We start from the raw sequence: 22,199 nt of genomic DNA, 5'->3' as shown, positions 1-22,199 counted from the left end.
GATTCTGATGGATGCATTCCATAGCATTGTATGAGGCCTATGCCCTTCAACTGGTCTCTTGGGGGCATTTAATTTTTCTGTATCAAGTCTTACTATAATTCTTAAATCAAGATGGATTCACTGGTTATCCCTATTTTCCCTATTTCTAAGACGTAAGACTAAAATCCTTGTTTGATCTTTACATGTGTCCTTTGTTTTCTCTCTTCAAAGTGATTTATTGAGATGCATCAGCAAAAAAAGTGTCATTAATTCTCTGTAAACGTAATGGCACTTTATGTTGTAAACTTCCATAAACTCAATACTTGTATAAGGTTGTATGCTGTTTGTTGCTCATCAGTAACTAAGGGTTGGAAATAAAGCCTTTAAAACTTAAATATAGTAAGTACGGTCTTTAATTAAATTTGAGTTTCTAAGGGACTTCAAATGCGTCAAATACGTATGTAAGTGATAAAGGGTTAATTCATGTCATGTCAATATGAGGTCAGGTGAGGTGGGTTTATTGAGTGTCCATAGAGAAGCTTTGTAGCAAACAGTATTGATGTTAGACGCAGCGCTTTTTTAAGAATTAACTGAAAATTGGACCTTCTGAATTTGTCCATATATAGGTCAAGTCAAAGGTCAAAATGAAGTCCAGTTAGTGGGTGCCTTGATTGATAACGTTCAAAGAAATCATCCATGCATATGTCAATCTTTGTAGAAAGGTTTATTGATAATAGACTAAACATGTCAATTTTCTTTAAACTTATGGAAGTTCGGACAACTATATAAATAAATAAGCACACAATTTTAAAATATAAGATCTAAAAGCTTGGCTGATATAAGACGCCAGCAAAAAATAATATTTTATTGTTTGGATGCATTATTCTTGTATTGAAACAGTTATAACTATAGATGCAGTTTCTGATATGGGGTTATTTTATTGAAATACTGTAATTACTCTAAGTTTTCAGACACTTTAAAAAAAAAATCAGGTCCGAAAATTTAGAAACCAAAAATATTCAAAAATTACAGGTGTCCGAAAATTTAGATACAAAAATTAAGCCGTCCGAAAATTATAATTATATTGAAATAAATGCAGTTTATCAATGTTCAATAATTTTCTTGTGATTAACTCTTCTTTTTCTGTTAAAAAATATCAATACAACTTCACAGCTTTGCTAACTCTTGCCTTAAATGATATAGGGCAAAAACATAAAAATAGCAAACATTCTGCTTCCTAAATATGACAACACTGTTTCAAATGCTGTTGGGTGAATCCATTACTTTCTACCGCTATACATTATTTACGCTCCATTGGTCATTGTCGGCTCGGGTACTACTTACATGTACCGCAGGTATTCTTAAGTGTAGTATTATGTTTGTTATCATACATTATACAGCAGATTTGAATTCTCACCTCCAAGTTTTAACGCTTCGACTAAAACATTTGCAAAATGTTTGAGCTTAAGAACATTAGCAATAATTGGTATGTATTTACTTATGGTAGGCCATGATGTCCGGATGTTATATTTTACAGCGTTCACACTTGCGTACTACTAGGAACAACCTTCCTTATCCGTCAACTTCTTTTTGAAGGCAATTGGAACCTTACTGAAATTGGCTCATTTCGATTATTTGCTTTTTTAGATATACAATCGATGAATTTTTCATTTTCGATAAATTATTTAATTTTAAGTAGAATTCCACTTTGGACTTTGAAGATTAATTATCACTCTACTTTTGAAGAAATTGATCTTTAATTCTTTGGTTTGCCATATAACAAATGTCGCACGTGTAATTAAATATATAAAGCATATAACCAAGCCAAGCTTGTCTAAAGTTGACTTCAAAGCATGATACCCTTTTTTCGTGCAATTGAAATAAGAACATCAATACGTCCTCGACCAGTCGCTTTATATTTATATAACAGACTGTTTGTCGTATTTCATATGTTAAGGGACCGTTACAATAAACACTTGTAAAATAGTAAGCAGACATTCAGAGGTTTAAAGAAACCGGCAATTTCATAGATAAAAGGCAATCTTGTAGTAATTATTATTCATCTTCCTAAATCCCTGTGCTTTTTTCAAATATGGCGACCTTACATGGCAACCAAATGACATATTTTAATTTCCTGCTCATTCTTTGAATCAGAGAATCGAATTATGGCATAAGACTTCTTCCGGCATTGAAGCTTATATTCATCGGGAAGTTACAACTTTACACTTACAGATCGCGTGATAATTGACAATACTGCTTGATGGCGGTGTAAAACAAACATGCTATTTTATTGAATATCTAACAGACACACTTGATCACAACGATGACTGCGAAAGACGAAGGAGTCGATATGTGGCGACCTGAGTGGCTATTATACATGCACACATGCAGCTGATAGGCCCTTGTAATGCTACGAAAGCGCATTATTCTGCATGCATCTATATTTTGCACTTTATTTAAGGGCAATTTAATTATTAACCAGCTTTGATGAAACGCAAAGAGATTCGAAACAATTACAGTAAACAAGAAACGGTTACTGGTTAAGTGTTAATCGTGGTAGTGAGCGCACATTGTCATTTCAACTTGTTGTAATCTATGCGTGCCTTATAAAGAGCACACGCTGAAATAATCTTGTGTTAGAGGAAACGCATTTGGAAAATAAGTCTTGAAGATAGTGACTGATCAATTTAAAAATTCAAAGTAAATACAAATTGCAATATTTATGCATCCCACACAGCTTGGAAACCATCGAAATATCAAGCTTCTGATTACATTACCATCAGAGTTTCCAAATGGTATTGGTATCATAATAGAAATCTTAATGTAGCTTAACCATTGAAAGAGAAAATCGGTCGAACGTGTTAAATAACTTTTATAACTTCATGTCCTCTATTAATAAATCTGAAATCAAAGTATTTAAAAGCTGTGCGCAGAAACTGCATGTACATGACATATAAGGATTTAAAGACCATAAATAGCATTTACTCCATGTGTTTTAGAAAAACGTCATGTAATCCTGTATCATCTTTTCACATAGACAAATAAAGTTAAATTAAGAATAAGTTTAGCCTGCACCCATTCATTTGCTTCATTTATCACGAGAGAAATAATCAGCTCATATATAATTGCATACAGACCTTCAGTAAAACACAAACACTGCATGTTCAAGTAGCGTGTTTTTTTTTGCTCTTTAATGTAACAGCATTAAAATGTTTTTAGAAAACTATATCGGAGTTATGTTCCGAGGTAGTTGTTCCAATAAGCTTTAGTAAGAACTTAAACATAATAACGCTGAGAAGCAATAAGTAGATACATCATAAACGTTAACCATAATTAACAATACCGTCCGTTTAAAGCGGCATCGTTTACACAAAACATAGCATGCATGCCTTCGGAACCTCAATCGCACATGTTGCTTCCCATTTAGTTAAATAAAAATAAAACAAAAATAACGTTCATTGATATCAACCATTATATAATTAACAAGATGTGTTTGTGAAACACTATATCCCCGCCGCATAAATTTGACCTTTGACCTTCAAGGATGACCCTGACCTTTCAACACTCAAAATGTGCAGCTCCATGAGATACACATGCATGCCAAATATCAAGTTGCTATCTTTAACATTGCCAAAGCTATGGCCGATGTTAAAGTTTGACGCAAAGCAACAAACAGACAGGGTAAAAAATATGTCCCCTAGTATAGACTGGGGGACATAAAAATTCGAATACACAAAACACACACATCAATAACTTGTTATGAGTTATGCATAAATTACCTTTAACATAAGCTTAAACTAGGTTTCGTTGCAAGGTGAAAACTTGCATTCCAATGCAATAATATGGTTACTTTGAACATTAAAACAGAGCTTTTCTGAATGCATTAGTCTTAATATGAACATTTGACGAAATGTTAAGCATTTAATTAACCATGCATATACATTTGTAAGGTGTTGTATTTTACATATTAGTTGTTATATTCAATGATTTAGTTATTTAATAGCATTACAAGTGCAAGCCGTAAGTAATTCCCAAATTATGAATTGTTTTACGATTACTGGCACTTACGTTAAACATATTACACGGTAAAAAACATATATCAATCATACATAAATTAGTTGAAACAATTGCCGCATAGGTTTGCTTACAATTATAAAAAAAGAACAAATTGAAATGTTACGCACATTTTAAATTAAAATACATACAAAGTAATTTATACTTTATCGCAATCCATTTCCAAAACCCGAACAAAACAAAGTGACGGGCCAACAAAACTAAAACCACAAAAACAATGCATTGTTTCGTCGGCCTTTTTATATTAACGAATCAAATGATCTGGCGCCTTGATGTGGAAACATATGGAGCTATTATTAATGTAAATTTTCTAGAGCCAATAACCTAAAATTGCAAAACTGTCAATAACCACTGCATAATTGAATGCTTTGCTATTCATTGAAATCGATGCACATATTTTTATCTTTCAGTATCAATTAACATACAAGTGTCACGTGCATTGTAATACCGGTACTCCACATACATAACATTAAATACTGTTATTCAATCAAATTGACTACTACTGCCTTCTTTCGCGTCATTTTTCGATTCTCTCCGCGCTTTCTTCCCGTCGCTCTGTGAGCGCCCGCGAGGCATGAAGAAACACGGACAACATCACTCCCTGAAAAATGACACATTTGGATAGTATGTGTTGTTGGATGGTTAGGTTCAATTTTTTATTGTATTATATGTTTTTATAAGTATTTAACATGGTTTTAATGCAAATACAGGTCAATCATTCATTTCATTTTTCAGACACGTTTTCACACATTTTTGTAAATCTTTAAGACGTTATTAAAGTAGTGTCTTGAAAAAAACACTTTGTTTTGAGAAATCTGTTCACGTACGTAAGTAAAAGAATAAGAAACAAATCCTTTGCCGGTATCAAATCTCTGACAATAGAAGTCGTATTACGACCGCTGTTTCTCTTATTGTCACTAAAGGTTTTCTGTTCTCATACTTAGGTGAGAATAGCCTTCAAACCGGTTTAAACCGCAATGATTTGTATTGATCATTCCAGTGCGATAACCCCGACTTAAATCCTTATTACGTTCACGGTTTAATAGTCTCACGTGTCTCATATAAAAGTTGGTTGTAACAGGACTACCTCTATTTATGTTTCTGGCTAACATTTCTGAATATTGTCCATTTGCTCTTCGAATAGGTCATGTTATTGCGACACTACATTAATAACGTGTTTTATTCATGACAATTAACGCAGACAAGACAATTTACACGCTAACGAATCGAAAAGGCACTAATCAAAAACAAACCTCTTGTACTAGCATCACACACTTAAATAAAAAATTATGACATTCAATTAATAATAAAATATGTTACAAACGAATTTCGGCGTGGACATAAAACAAAGTATGTAACTTAGTATCAGAAATACGTATTTAAGTAAATAAGTAACCAACAAACATACATTATATTGAAATAGTATACTTAAGATTGCACGCTGTATACCTGATGATTTGCGGCGCGTACGAAGCCGGAGTTCGCAGTTACCGTCACTGCACGAAGGCTATCACCTGTGCCGAATATGATCTGAAATCACGTGAAATGGCAGGTCGAGATTCAATAAAAACGGAGTTATGTCAGATGTTCAAACACGTAATAATTTAAAAGCAAAATGTATACATGTTGGTAAAATGTAGCTTCTTAACGAAAGCAAGTAACTATCATGCAAATTGCTTTGAAGTAAACATCAATTGGTGTCAACACATTTTCTTTCACACATATAATAAATACCATGCTGTATGAGGTTTACCGTAACATGTATTTAATTGTGCATTGCATTTCCGTTAAAAAGAAACATACACTAGGTGTTCCTAATTAATCAATTGAGTAATATGAAGAGCATAATACATTGTGTTAAACAATTAGTCAATACAAACAATAAAACAAAAAACAACCTTAGACCTATCCTTAATCTTCCCGGTAATTGGCATTGAAGTCGTTCGAAATGATGGGTCGTCAGGGACGACGGTTATCGTCGGCAACAAAGTCTCTGCTCGCAGGCGTTCTCCAGGTCCGCCCAGCGTATCCAGAATGTGCATGAAACTGTCGACCGCAGTCTTACAACTAAACATTTGTTTTCCTATGTAACAAATATCAAGAAACAAATGTAATTCAACAGTTGTTATCTTCTACAAACAAAGTCATTATAAATATATGTTCTTTAAAGTTTATTTTTATTTTAAAAGGGCCTTTTCACAGATTTTGGCATGTTTTGAAGTGTGTCATTAAATGCTTTATATGTCATTAAATGCTTTATATTGGTAAATGTAAATATTGGATACAAAACGCTCTAGTAAAAAAATCAAGAATAAAATTTAAAAAAAGAAACAAGAGCGTCTGAAAGGCCCAAAGTCGCTCCCCTGAGATAAAAAGAAATGACCCGTTCTTTGCAGCCCAAGATATCAAGGGAACAAATGTTCTAACCAAGTTTCATGAAGAATGAACAACAAATGGCCCCCTTGCGGCCATGTGTTTTTTTTTAACAGACCTGAGCCATTTTTGAACTCTTCCAAGATATGTCCATATTTCATGAAGATTGGGCAAAAAATGTTTCTTCTAAACTGTTCACATGTTTTCACTATATACATAAAAAGAAAACTGCCCCACCCCCTGGCGGCCATGTTTTTTCACTGATCACGACCATTTTCAAACTCGTCCAGAACATTAACATAACTAATGTTTTGACAAAATTTCATGATGATTAGACAAAGAATGTGACTTCTAGATTGTTCACAAGCTTTTGTACTATATAAATATAAGGAAAAATACCTCCACCTTGGCGGCCATGTTTTTTTACCGGTCCAAACCAGTTTCGAACTCAACTGTCGTATCCAGGTGTGGTAGTGCGGTCTCGTTCGCTTACGCAAGTGAACCGGTCACGGGACGGTTACGAGTTATGTAACTTTGTGTGCACTTATGTAATGCGGAAATATTTATTCGACGAACGCTTATTTCCGGTCAGGATGACACCGCTGACTGGTTGTAATTCAATTAACTAAAGGCGTCCAGTCAGATACGCCTGAATACATTTAAATAATTAATCTTTAAGTGAAAACCAAAGCAGCTTTAACGAAAATAACTACCTTTTATTCCAAGAACTCGCAAAATGAAGAACAATGACAGAGAATTAAGAACAGGTTCAAGCTAAGTCTAAATAATCTAAGTATCGATACAAAAATGAACAACATCCAGCAACTACCTTAATTAATGCAAAAAGAAGTTCACAATCTGTCAAAAAAACTGATATAAATAATAGTTACTGTAAGTCTAGAAGTTGCTTCAAAAATCTAGTTTAGAAAATAGGTCTAACTTTATCTTAAGAACACAATTTATGGAGATTAGTAAACTTCAGTGAATCAAATGTAACAAGGGCTGTTTGTAAAACATGCATGCCCCCATATGGGCCGTCAGTTGTAGCGGCAGCCATTGTGTGAATACGTTTTTTGGCACTGTGACCTTGACATTTGACCTAGTGACCTGAAAATCAATATGGGTCATCTGCGAGTCATGATCAATGTATCACGAAGTTTCATGATCCTAGGCGTAAGCTTTATTGAGTTATTATCCGGAAACCATTTTACTGTGTCAAGTCACCGTGACCTTGACCTTTGACCTAGTGACCTGAAAGTCAATAGGGGTCAGCTGCGAGTCATGATCAATGTACCTATGAAGTTTCATGATTCTAGGCGTAAGCGTTCTTGAGTTATAATCCGGAAACCATTTTTCTAAGTTGAGTCACCGTGACCTTGGCCTTTGACCTAGTTACCTAAAAATCAATAGGGGTCATCTGCGAGTCATGATCAATGTACCTATCAAGATTCATGATCCTAGGCTTAAGCGTTCTTGAGTTATCATCCGGAAACCATCTGGTGGACGGACGGACATACGGACGGACCGACATGTGCAAAACAATATACCCCCTCTGCTTTGAAGGGGGGCATAAAAATAAGAAGAATTTATTAAAGTTATTGAAACAAGGGCTGTTTGTAAAACATGCATGCCCCCCTATATGGGCTATAAGTTGTAGTAGCAGCCATTGTGTGAATACGTTTTTAGTCACTGTGAACGGTGGTGGTGGTGGTGGTGGTGGTGGTGGTGGTGGTGGTGGTGGTGGTGGTGGTGGTGGTGGTGGTGGTGGTGGTGGTGGTGGTGGTGGTGGTGAAGTTGTAGTAATAGTAGTAGTAATAGTAGTAGAAGTAGTAGTAGTAGTAGTAGTAGTAGTAGTAGTAGTAGTAGTAGTAGTAGTAGTAGTAGTAGTAGTAGTAGTAGTAGTACAGGAAAAAGGTAACGTATCACTTGCAGTAAATATGGGGCTCATTTACAGGTCAGATTTGGAATCTCTGATGTAAAATGAGATTTTAAATGAATAAAAGGGAGGCAAATGCTGTAATAAAAAGGACATGCATAAACGGTAGTTGTTTCCCTTGTTTGAACCATGCTAAATCCTTAAAATGCCTATTTCCAGTAACTGTGACCTTCACCTGTGACCTTGACCTTTGACCTAGTGACCTCAAAATCAATAGGGGTCATCTGCGAGTCATGATCAATGTACCTATGAAGTGTCATGATCCTAGCCCCAAGCGTTCTGGAGTTATCATCCGGAAACCACCTGGTGGACGGACCGACCGACCGACCGACCGACATGAGCAAAGCAATATACCTTTCTTATTTAGAAAATACCAAATAAAAATAATTAGAATAATTTAGAAAATAATGCCAAAATGTCTTGATGCTGGTTTTACAATAATTTAGAGTTTAACTATTTCAAAATTCCAACCTTTTTCAAGAGCTGTTACCTTTTCAAGAAAGCATCAAGAGATGATTAAATCAGCCAAAACAGCTTATTTTATACAGTTCTGAAAGCACTGGCAGAAGAGTCTATTTTCCCTCAGAACAGTCCATTTATCAATTATCAATATATTCCCAAATTCCAGAGCAGAACTTAAAATAGATTACTGAACCAGGTTAAACAAGAAAGACAAATACTGCAAAATTATGTACATGTTGTCTTTATTTCAGCTTTATATCTCTTAGTTTGCGGCCATGTTTTCCATCCATCATAACCATTTTCGAACTCGTCCGAGATATCTAAAAAATCGATGTTTAGATAAAAAAATGTATGATGATTAGGCAAAAAATGTGACTTCTAGAGTGTTCACAAGCTTTTTAACTATATAAATATAAGGAAAGTGACCGCCCCCCCCCCCTCTGGCGGCCATGTTTATTTACCAATCCGAACCATTTTCGAACTTAACCGTCATATCCTGAAAACACATGTTCTGACAGAATTTCATGAAGATTGGACCAAAAATGTGACTTCTAGAGTGTTTACATGTTTTCACTATATACATATATAGAAAACTGCCCCGCCCCCTGGCGGCCATGTTTTTTTTTACTGATTTGGACCATTTTCGAACTCGTCCGAGATATCAATGAAACCAATGTTTGACTAAGTTTCATGATGATTGGGCAATAACTGTGAATTCTAGAGTGTTCACAAGGTTTCTCTATAGCCGTATAAAATATACTGCCCCGCCCCCTGGCGGCCATGTTTTTCAATGGACCGGAACCATTTTTCAAATTAACCAACATATCATTTAGACAAACATTTTGACAAAGTGACATGAAGATTGGGCATCAAATGTGACTTTCACAGTGTTCACAAGATTTTTTTTTACCTAGTGACCTAGTTTTTGACCCAGCTTGACCCAGTTTCGAACTCAGTCGAGGTATCAATAGGACACATGTTCTGACCAAGTTTCATTAAGATCATAAAATAAATGAATAAATGTGGCATCTGGAGTGTTAACAAGGCAAAATGTTGACGACGGACGACTGACGACGCACGACGGACGCCGGACAAAAGGCGATCACAAAAGCTCACCATTAGCACGTTGTGCTCAGGTGAGCTAAAAAAGAACCCTCAACAGGGCTCGAACCACTAATCACTGGAGTACTGGAGTAAAAAGTCTACCACTTAGACCACTCCGCCATTCTTCCGCCTATAAAACCAGATGTATTTTATACTTTATATAAGCAATCCTCGTAGTTTCACAAAATATAACGACAACAACAGAACTCTCCAAATTATTAATTCGTTTCACGTTGCAACGCTTTAATTTTCGGGTTTTTAAATCGTCATTAGATTAATATAATGGCTATTTTAGAGCATGGTTAATGTTCAGTATTACTGTTTTCTCACAAATATCATAACTAAAACGAAAATTTGCGAATCTGAAACAACTTTTTTCAATTTTGTCAATTTACCCAAACGGGAAAAGGCCCCTGTAAAGTCATTTAAATAACTTAGTTTACCTTCGAGGAAATCTTTTAAAGTGGGCAGAACAGGATTATCCCTTTCATCTTCGGCTTGTTGTGCAAGTATCTTTTCGTGAAATTTGAAGAAACAGTTGCCATTAGCAACCGAGGAAACCAATGTTATTAGTGTTGTTACATCTAGGTTCACTCTTGGATTACTGTTGATCGACTCAAAAGTACTTTTCTCAAGTACAGAGTCTAAATCGGCATAATTTATTAACGTGTTCCCCAGAATCTCATTCTCGATGAAAACTTGAATCGTTTGATCCGGGAAATTCCATTTCCCAATATTTGCATAACGTCTACATTTTACATCTTGTTGCGGCTCCACGTCCATATTAGTTTCCGATGAAAATTGGCTTCTGCTGCTTAATTTACTTAGCAACATATTGTAGCCGAGCTCAGAATTCGGATTACTTTCTCTAATACTTTGGCAAGTATTAATATCCCCAGAGACGATTTCATCAGAGTTGTATTCCTTTTGTGTGGTTGCCAGATCAATAGTTTGTAATTGGTTTCGCCCCTTGACCATGGTCACATCATTATTACTTTTGCCTGATTTAATGCCATCGCTGTTTTCCATAAGTAATGTTCGATTGGTTGTTGAATGTTCGATGTTTGTGCTTGTATTGTGCAGATGAGAACATATTGTCATATCGGCTTGCTGCTTTTCTTCACAAGGATCAAAGAAATCCGTTCTCTCACTTAAGGTTAGAGGGGATGTTTTTATTCTCAAACCAAGCTTGCTTTGAACGATCGAATCAACGCAGCCGGAAGATGTACATGAAGTAACAGCGGTGCATTTACCATCACCGGATATATCGTTTCGCATTTGTACAATGGATTGCTCACCAACTAACAACAGCTGTTCGTCTTCGTCGTCACCCACAGGACGAAGATACTCCGTTGCCAGCCGCTTCTCAAATCGAGATTCATTTACAACACAACCGGTTCTATATACAGATTTTAGTACCGGTTCTTTTTCACCATCGCTATTAGCTATCCGTGCATCGACACTATCAAGTGTCTCGGCGGCGTTTTCGATTCCGATTGCGAGGCCTTCACTATCATCCGAATAACTCAGATACACGCTGTCTAGCCTAGCTTCAAACGCATCCTGGTAATCAGATTGAGGCATTGAAACTGAACTTTCAGACTCGTAAAGGAAACCTTGAACAAAATGGTCCCACTCGACATCCCCTTCATCGCTTTCGTCACCCAAAAAACTTAAACTTGCTATTTTCGTTACAACTGCATCGTCTAAAGGAACGCTATGTCCTATGACTACAATACCAAGATCGCGTATTTTTTCCGCTAATGTAGATGTCACCCCACCATAGAAAGCAAAAACAATAATCGGGTCCGTAAAGTCTACCGGATGAACCTTCGACGCCGCTATGTAATCCAAACCTTGGTCAACAATATCTCGCTCACCAAATTGACCTTGTCCTATACAACATAAAACCCAAAAATCTTAAAATATTATTAAAACAAGGGACAAAATTGTCACAAAACCAGGTTTTCATTGTGAAAAAAAAATCTGATAAAGGGAGAAAACTCAAACTGAACTTTTGAAATGAACAAACAAAATTAACCCCCTTTGTAAGTTTGTTTTTTTTTAAATCTATTTTTAGTCGTGGCGACCTTGACATTGGAGATATTGACGTGATTCTTTCGTGCGACACACCGTCCCATGATGGTGAACAAATGTGCCAAATGATTTTAAAATCTCACAATGAATGACATAGTTATGGCCTGGACAAGCTCATTTATGGCCATTTTTGACCTTTGAACTCAAAGTGTGACCTTGACCTTGGAGATATCGACGTAATTATTTCGCGCGACACACCGTCCAATGATGGTGAACAAATGTGCCAAATGATTTTAAAATCTGACAATGAACGACATAGTTATGGCCCGCACAAGCTTGTTCCGCCCGCCCGCCAGCCCGCCAGCCAGCCAGCCAGCCAGCCAGCCAGCCAGCCAGCCAGCCAGCCAGCCAGCCAGCCAGCCAGCCAGCCAGCCCGCCCGCATTCGCCAATCTAATAACCAGTTTTTTCCTTCGGAAAACCTGGTTAACAAATAATAAACTGGTTTGTCTCATGAAATCAATTAATCATGAATTTCATGCATCAGTGTGATCTATAAACAGGTTATTAAATCCGAAAATAACAATACTAATTTCAAAAACCTACAGTTTAGCTGTAAATGAGAAGCAACAAATGTAGTACCAGCCCAGACGAGATGCAGAGCTTGCGCTTTTCTTGCAATGACTTTTATCCATAGATGGCCTTGGGCACCCACTACGTCGACGTGTAAGGCTTCAGACCGTTCAGGGCATCTGAAAGCTTGCAAAAGGTGTGTAACCTGCGGTAGAGATTTAGCTGCATGCAAAACACCTGCATAGTGGTTGATGTTGCTGCTGCGTAGGTGAGTGACGTCATAACCACCACGTCGCCTTGACAACTGAAATAAAATAAAGTACACTTAATTTTAATATGATGCTATCCTATGCAATCTAATAATGTAAGAGAGTGATATAGATTAAACAAGCAATAAACCCATCAAGAAAACCTTCTTAATAAGAAAAAACATAAACAGGAATTAGGTGAACAAAATTGGCTTCAAACATTAACAGAATACATTATTTTTCCACTTCAAACTAATTAACTAATACATCGACGTGCATCATACATATTTCAACACATTTGAACAATGAATGGTTGTATTTCTTCGTATCCATAACACCACTTAATCTAGATAAGGTAAATTATTTAGTTAACAAGGTACCAAATAAAATTATCATGGTAAGTATCGTATCTCTAATAGATCTTCTTTGGAATGCGTTAAACGTTTTTTCTAACATAATACTACCATAGTATTTTACGACCTCCGAAATTGAAATTCTTAATTTTTCACAATAACTAAATTTTACCATGCGGACACCATGTGTGTGCTTTACAACGTTCAGGTGATTTTATGTATAAACATGTTGATATACATATCAATGGATCTTTAAGTTACAACCGCTACATGTGGTAAAATTAATATATATTTTTAGACACGACACGGCATCAGACACGTTCTCAATTTGCGTGAAATAAAGCAGACACGAGTGCGTCATTGACTCAGTTTGAGCACAGTTAAAAGTCTAGACTAAAGTGCGCAGGTATCTGGTTGTTTAAAATAGCTTAAAATAAATACATGTATAATCCTAAGCAATCTACACACACAATTGTAGCGCAATACCTCGATTTAATTCCAAGCTATTTAGTAAAATAAAAACTTAAGTTTCTTCTCATTTCAGTTTGAGTGATTACCTTCATCCAACTCTCTTCAAATGCAATACCAAGCTAGGTATACATGTAAGCTACCAACATACAAAGTTTTAGAACAATATCAGCATTAAAACTACACATATATAGGGAACATACTTTGTGCATTTTTTGAAAAAGTTACATAGAAGTTGACCCAACTGGTCCCGAACGGAATAACTCGACTTCCGAACGGAGTATTCCGACTTTCGAACGGAATAACCCGACTTACCCAAACTTAAAACCCATGCATAGAAGAAACTTGCAAATCAAAGTTCAGCGCATACCTTAATAACAACTCTATTTATTTATAGGAAACCAATTTTATATTTCCGTTACAGTGACAATGATCTTGACCTTAATGGTCCCAATTACAACCCCAAGCTAGTTATGCAAGTAACTGACCTCATAACATTGTATCACAATCCATCTATTCAATGTAACGTTATTGAGAGATACTCAATTGTTTTAGTAAGAGCGACTTTGACCTTTGCAAGAAAATCCACAAATACAATCCCAATCTAATCACATTGATAGCTTGCAATAGCAACTTTCATCAAGGTTGGTCTCCACACATATATATTTTTCTTTTTACAGTCTATTATCCTTTGTTGGCGACCGACGGAGTTCTTAATGACAAACAGCGATCATTGTCAACTTCACTATTTAAAGTCTCGCATTATGTGTTAGTCATGTTTTAAGGAAAATGAATACCGTATAGCAGGTGGGTTTTTTTTGCAAAACACTTTGTTATATTACAAACAATTATGTCTATAAAAGGATCATAACGCGGCATTTGACGTTTAGAAAATATGTATTGGATGTCATTATAAGGCTCTTTGAAAAGGTAAAGATACGTTGATGTTGAGGCGTTTTGGGCCAATATCACTGTTACTTAAAAAAGAAAACATCGAATTGTAGTTTTGACCTGTAAGGTCAAGGTCACGGTGAAGATTGTTATGCCCCCGAAGGCTGGCATATAGTTTTTGAACTGTCCTTCAGTCCGTCCATCTGTCTGTCATACACATCATTAGACAACAAGATCTGGCTAAAAATGCGTTCGTTTTATTATTAACAAGAGATGTGTTTGTCAGAAACACAATGCCCCTTTCTAAGCCGCTTTGAAGCCATATATTTGACCTTTGACCTTGAAGGATGACCTTGACCTTTCACCACTCAAAATGTGCAGCTCTATAAGATACACGTCCATGACAAATAGCAAGTTGCTATATATAATATTGCAAAAGTTATGACCAATTTTAAAGATTTCGGACGGACGGACGGACATACTGACAGACAGACAGACGGACGGACTGACGGACAGTTAAAAAAACTATATGCCTTCCTTCGGGGGCATAAAAAGAACATTTTTTATCGGAGAACGTCGTGATGCTCTATGCATCAAATATATACATGTTTTACGGAAAATACTTCGACATTTGTGCTGAGTTTGTTGGTTCTCTGTTTCTGCTTTATTATCAAGAATAAAGATTCCACAATCGAACATCAATTTAAACGTCAATGCAAAAACGAAATTTATCTTTAAGTGGAAACGACTAAAATATGATAGGTTTGTATGTATCGTGGAGAATTAATCCAGAAATCGTTATCATGGCATAATTATTGCCTAAATGCAAAACATCGTCCGTCTTTTGCAGCCGGTCTTTCTAGAGCAAGATTTGTCTCTATACTCTCTAACTACGGCGATCAATTTTGTTACATTGACTCGCAATCGCTATGCTGCCTCTACGCTTGTGGCATATATTAATATGTATGGCGAGGCTCGAAATAGAATTTCATCAATTGTCGGCAAGCAGTCAATATATGGAGTATATTTCTTTTCACAATACAACGTTTCTAGATACGTGACTGGAAGTGTCCGTCAGTCGATGTTATGTGATAACTTACGGAACGTGGATAGTTAATATATCAGCAAATGCGCACGTTCAGGTTTAATATACCTTTGGAAATCGTGTTGAAATACAAATAGCCACAGTTCACTTTCAAAAATATGAAAATCGAAAATTATTTTGCTTGTTTGTTAAAGTGTTATTTATACAATTAAACGCAATTGGATAATCATGTGTTGTGAATGAACTAAAAACGTATAAAAAAACACATAAAAGTATGTGCAGCTACCTTACAATATCGGAAAATAATGAAGTTGAACAAGAATAGAGTTGTATCAAAAGGAAAATACCACTGTAAGTAAACGATATTAATAATATTTAAGTACTGTTATATAAATGAATTCTTCACAATTGAACTCAAAAAGCTGAATAAATAGGTCCGCATATGCAATCATAAGTAATTTAATATTTTGCTATGCGGTCTATAAATGTAAATTTCAAACTCTTAAATAAAAGATACGAATGAAGAATCTAAAAATCTACAGTAAGTTACATATTTTACAATCATATGAGGTCATATTTATGAAGCCCCCAAAAGATTGCATCAACTTTTGTCGCTTCTAAACTAACCTTTGCGCGCATGCCCGTCGCATGATGAGAAATATGAAGTACTATTTTTATTTGGCGCCAATATAAGCATGAGACACTTCCAATAAAGATTTGCTTAACGCACCACACTATTTTTTGGTTGTGTACATCTGTGCAGCATTTAAATCAACTTTAAAATGCTTCCTCACTTGATATGATAAATAAATAAACGTTCATTTGAAATAGGTGTGCTTGCATTCGCAAGTAACTGCATAACAACGCGCATTTTTTTTTTACATATACGTGTATTAAAAACACTGTTTTAGAGTTTGATGTCCATACATGTTAACGTTATCCTGTTTTAACATTCAAGAAAGTATCCTTGTTAAGAAATATTTACAAAATTTCCGTGGACAATATCTTAGCGAATGCACATTCGGGAAGTGTTACCAATTATCGCGCTTGTATTACTCTCGTATAAAAGCATTAACTAGAAGAAATTATTGGGGAGGCGGAAAACTACAACGGGCGAGGCATGGTCAGGGGTGATAACCCCAAAAAGGGTTAGGGTAAGGGTTAGGGTTAGGGTAAGGGTTAGGGTAAGGGTTGGGTTTAGACTAACCCAAACCCTAACCCGACCCCTAACACTAACCCAAACCCTAACCCTCTAACCCCCCCTTGCGCAATACCATACCATGCCTCGCCCGTTGTAGTTTTCTGCCTCCCAAATTATTGTGTTTATCAGAATAGAATATGAAAATACTTCTTATTCTCGCGGTGGTTAATACGTTTGATCTAACAAAATTCAAAAGTATTACATATGCAAATTATGAAATTCATTTAATGAAAAAATAAGCGAATATAATTTTAATAAAATCATAAATGAGAAAGTCATGTGTATATTTTTGGAAAGTCCGCATAGAAAATAAATGAATAATTCCAATCTTAAAACTTTCCGAGTTCATCCAAGATGTTGTTGTAATGTGACTAAATGTCCGTAAAAAAGGTAAAATAACGTATATTTACAGTTAAATGACGTATATTTACAATTAAATTACGTATATTTACCGTTACATTACGTATATTTACAGTTAAATTACGTAAATTTACACTTACATTACGCATATTTACACTTAAATTACGTATATTTACACTTAAATTACGTATATTTAAAAGTTAAATTACGTATATTTACAATCAGAAGATGATTGAAACCTTATACCCCGCATTAACCTGTCTGCGGTGTATACAACATAATGGTAAACATTCTAGGAATAACATATGTTTACGAACCATTTAATGAAGCTAATTTGTTTACGTTTATGAAGAGAACACATGTCAGAAAAATTAGACAACCTTCCAGATAACTTAGACAAATTCATACAAGAAGAGCAAAGTAATGATCAATACAAATCTAAGTCAGTTGTGCGCAGCTTTTAAATTTCACTTTCTTTCAAGACGTGCTTTATAAATAATTTTGTTCAAATCACGATTGCTTTTCCGATAAGATGTTCCCTTCCCGTAGTTAAGGCAGCAATTGATGGGTCAGATGCAATATCTTGGTTTGGTATCTATTGTACTTTGAATCGTGTTTCGGGGGGAAATCTTCATTAGTAAACCAATTCCGGACAGAAAAAGATTTTGGCTTGTACTTATTAAATTTGACCTCAAAACTGATTTTTATCTAACAAAAAAAGGTTCTCAAGTACGAAAGATTTCGTGCGTGTTAACATATAAACCTTTTACAAACAATCATAAACATGCTAAACAATGACCATATACAAGAAAAGCTGCACATATACATCATTTTACAAAAAGTAAGTACTAGTATACGGTCAAAGAACTGCGGGAAAGTGTTACAACAAAAACATGTACGTAATATATATATACTTATAGCATGCCATACCCGGTTTCCTTTGTAATATAACCATTAAGAATATTTTATCTAACACATGTGTAATATACTTTTTAAGCGTTTTCATTGGCTTAGTTTTCGTTTAATGACCAATCGCATTTTGTTTTTTTGCTGAAATGACGTTGCAACGTCAAATGACGTCACGAAATGTAAATAACATTCGGGATTTATTATTATGTTTGCGTAAATATTTATTTAATTTACTCATTTAAAAGCATGTGATAAAATAGATTTGACACTCGCCAAAGCCTTGCTTACTAAAAAAATCCCTGAACTCGTTTAATAAAATATGGTATGATATGACAACTCGTGCCAGATCCTATACAAATATATCAAGCCATTCAGTGCGTTTCTTAGGTCACATGATTGTCAAGATGAGTGGATCAATACAATTCGTACCAGTCATTCAAGTCCCATTTGAAGCATGTCACTTGCGGTTTAAGTGAGCCTGACTATCGACCATAACGATCTCACAATACTTGTCAATCAGCATAATCATCTATCAGATCCGTTCCGTCTCTTATACAACGTTTCAAAATGGTAATGGATGGTTTCATAGGTCATATGCGTTTGCCATGCACTTACAATATAGTATTATTTTTAACGCGACGTTTGCAGAATATTGTCATGATTTATTCAGATTATAATTCATTTATTATTTAGAGAATAATCCATTTATTTTGCAGTGCACAAAACACCTGCTGACACATATGCGGATATGCTTATACGAAAATTTGACCATTAAAATAATAATTACAACAACACTTTTTTGCTAGTTTTTGTGAAAAACTGATATTCGTGAAATCATGTAAATACACAGCGGGTCCAAATTTACCGTACTAGCTTTCAGCTAACGGGTCGAAAGTATGAGCTTATAGTTAAAGACGTGTAAAAAGCCCATAAACATTCAAAATCAACGAATGTTCGTACAATATTTCGAACAAGAGATGTGTTTGTCAGAAACACAATGCCCCCTAGTGCGCCGCTTTGAAGCCATATATTTGACCTTTGACATTGAGGGATGACCTTGACCTTTCACCACTCAAAATGTGAAGCTCCATGAGAAACACATGCATGCCAAATATCAAGTTGCTATCTTCAATATTGCAACCAAGGTTTAAGTTTTGGGACAGAATGACAGAGTGACAGACAGACAGGCCAAAATCAATATGCCCCCGATCCTTCGATCCGGGGGAATAAAAATAAAGTTAACACATACACAATCAATAGCCAAAATTTCAACGCTAGATGAGGTCTGGTAACAAAGATTTGACGCGATAAAATATGCTCGTTCTTTTATTGTGTCACAATATATTCCATGCGAATTTCCGGCTAGAAATATCCGACCATTAATGAGCAAATGCGATATTAGCTTCGGGTAACTTCGGAAGCACGCCGCAGTTCTCTTGCATACGTCGTTCTTCCGACGCTACCCCCAGCCAGTCTCGCGTTCGCTCGTAAAAGTTCTGATATCTTGGCGCGAAATTGACATAGAATATATTATCGCAAAAAAAAGCATTTTGTATCTCGTTAAATATATGTTACTTTACCGCAAATAGCGTTTAAATTTTTGCTATTGCTAGCAGAAACACTGATATTGTATGACTTTACTTTATTGTACCAAATCTTTTGCGAAATATTCGTTGAGTGTTTATGTTACTTTTGTATACACATGCGTCATTATTGATTTTACTGATAACAAGGGACAAAATTGTCACAAAACCAGGTTTTCATTGTGAAAAAAAATCTGATAAAGGGAGACAACTCAAACTGAACTTTTGAAATGAACAAACAAAATTAACCCCCTTTGTAAGTTTGTTTTAAAATAAATCTATTTTTAGTCGTGGCGACCTTGACATTGGAGATATTGACGTGATTCTTTCGTGCGACACACCGTCCCATGATGGTGAACAAATGTGCCAAATGATTTTAAAATCTCATAATGAATGCCATAGTTATAGCCCATACAAGCTCATTTATGGCTATTTTTTACCTTTGAACTCAAAGTGTGACCTTGACCTTGGAGATATTGACGTAATTTTCTCGCGCGACACACCGTCTAATGATGGTGAACAAATGTGCCAAATGATTTTAAAATCTCACAATGACGGACAAAGTTATGGCGCGGACAAGCTTGTTCCGCCGGCCCGCCAGCCCGCCAGCCAGCCCGCCAGCCAGCCCGCCAGCCCGCCCGCATTCGCCAATCTAATAACCAGTTTTTTCCTCCGGAAAACCTGGTTAAAAACAATGTTGTATATAATAAGCATTATTTGTATTAAAGCATCAATTAAATGAATCATTTAAACACAATAACCATTAAATTTATGTAAAATGGTGTTTATGAAGCCGCATGTCGATTATGTTTTACCGGTAATTTTAATAACGTTTTAATTAAATATAGCTGGATCACTAAAATGATTTTGTGTAATAAACTAAATAATATCTGAAATTCCCTTCATTTATTGCTTATCCATCAAGGTTATAGCTTAGTAAAATTATTGAACAAACAAGAGCTGTCTCCATAGGATGACATATGCCCCCGAGAAACGTTTTTATATTTATTATGAGCATTTTTTGAAACCTAAACGCATTTTTCGAAACCTAAAAGCGGACCCTAAGTTCAAGGTCAAGGGTAAAGTGACCCCGTGACCTAGTTTTTGACCCGGCATGACCCATATTCGAACTTGATCTAGATATTGTCTTGATACAACTTCTGACCAAGTTTGGTAAAGATCAAATGAAAACAAGCAAGTTCTTTGAATTGATATCCAACGCCATTATACTTCTGGACACAAGATAAGGCTCCGGACACACAAAAAAGCATTTTTTCAAAATACAACGGTCCATAACTCCGTTATTGTTCGATGGTGTAAAATGCCATTTGGCGTGCATCATCCTCTTATCTATATATATACGCATACCAAGTTTCAATGAAATTCGCCAAAGCACTTACAAGATATGGCTACGGACACAAAAGTGCCGGACGGACGGACGGAAAAACGGACGGACGGACGGACAACGCCAAACCAATATCCCTCCGCCTTTGGCGGGGGATAACTACTTTAACTAGAGCTTTGTCACAGACGTGACGTAAACCCCCACGTACCGCATTGACACAGACTTTTTTGCATGCTGTCTTCACAAAACAAGAGAATCAAATTTATGGCGATTTTTAAGAATTATAATGCCATTATCATTTATGGCCATTTCGACCTTTGAACTCTTGAATTTTTTCGCATGAAATGCCGTCCAAATGTATGGCCATTTGTTTACTTTTGAACTCCAAGTGTGACCTAGACCTTGGAGTTATCGACATAATTCTTTCGCATGACACATCGTCCAATGATTGTGAACAAATGTACCAGGTATTTTTAAAATCTCACAATAAATGACATAGTTATGGCCCGGACAAGATCATTAATTGCCAATTTTGACCTTTGAACTCACAGTGTGACCTTGACGTTGCAGATATCGACGTAATTCTTTCGCGCGACACACCGTCCAATAACGGTGGACACATGTGCCCAATGATTTTAAAATCTAACAATGAACAACATAGTTATGGCCCGGACAAGCTCATTTATGGCCATTTTTTACCTTTGAACTCAAAGTGTGACATTGACCTTGGAGTTATCGATGTAATTCTTTCGCGCGACACACCGTCCAATGATGGTGAACAAATATACCAAATGATTTTAAAATCGCACAATGAATGACATTGCCATGGCCCGAACAAGCTCATTTATGGCCATTTTTGACCTTTGAGGTCAAAGTGTGACCTTGACCTTAGAGATATCAACGTAATTCTTTCGCGCGACGCACCGTCCAATGATGGTGAACAAATGTGCAAAATGATTTTAAAATCTCACAATGAACGACATAGTTATTGCCCAGACAAGCTCATTTATTGCCCTTTTTAATCTTTGAACTCAAATTGTGACCTTGACCTTCGAGATATTGACGTATTTCTTTCTCGCGACACACCGTCCCATGATGGTTAACAAATTTGCCAAATGATTTTAAAATCTCACAATAAATGATAAAATTTTGGCCCGGACAAGCATTTCACCCTTGAACTCCAACTGTGACATTGACCTTGGAGATATCGACGTACTTTTTTCACGCGACACACCGTCCCATTATGGTGAACAAATGCAC

The 22,199-nt window shown here is 35.9% G+C and overlaps 1 protein-coding gene across 2 annotated transcripts in view; it reads right to left on the bottom strand.

The window, feature by feature from the left end:
• Nucleotides 1–3,057: 3,057 nt before the first annotated feature.
• The window catches only part of LOC127855540 (UPF0415 protein C7orf25 homolog), a 59,743-nt gene continuing 40,601 nt past the window's right edge, over nucleotides 3,058–22,199 (bottom strand). For both annotated transcript variants that reach the window (XM_052391264.1, XM_052391263.1), the window contains exons 4-8: nucleotides 12,606–12,840; nucleotides 10,372–11,823; nucleotides 5,952–6,136; nucleotides 5,503–5,583; nucleotides 3,058–4,654 (exon numbers count right to left, since the gene is read on the bottom strand). In XM_052391264.1, coding sequence (XP_052247224.1) covers nucleotides 4,571–4,654; nucleotides 5,503–5,583; nucleotides 5,952–6,136; nucleotides 10,372–11,823; nucleotides 12,606–12,840 — 2,037 coding nt within the window. In that variant the 3' untranslated portion in view covers nucleotides 3,058–4,570. The remainder of the gene's footprint in view (nucleotides 4,655–5,502; nucleotides 5,584–5,951; nucleotides 6,137–10,371; nucleotides 11,824–12,605; nucleotides 12,841–22,199) is intronic.

The sequence above is a fragment of the Dreissena polymorpha genome, chromosome 13 (genome assembly GCF_020536995.1).
Source record: "Dreissena polymorpha isolate Duluth1 chromosome 13, UMN_Dpol_1.0, whole genome shotgun sequence".
NCBI classification, from domain to species: domain Eukaryota; kingdom Metazoa; phylum Mollusca; class Bivalvia; order Myida; family Dreissenidae; genus Dreissena; species Dreissena polymorpha.
The sequence above is the reverse complement of the archived record's forward strand: the minus strand, read 5'-3'. Positions and strand labels throughout refer to the sequence as shown.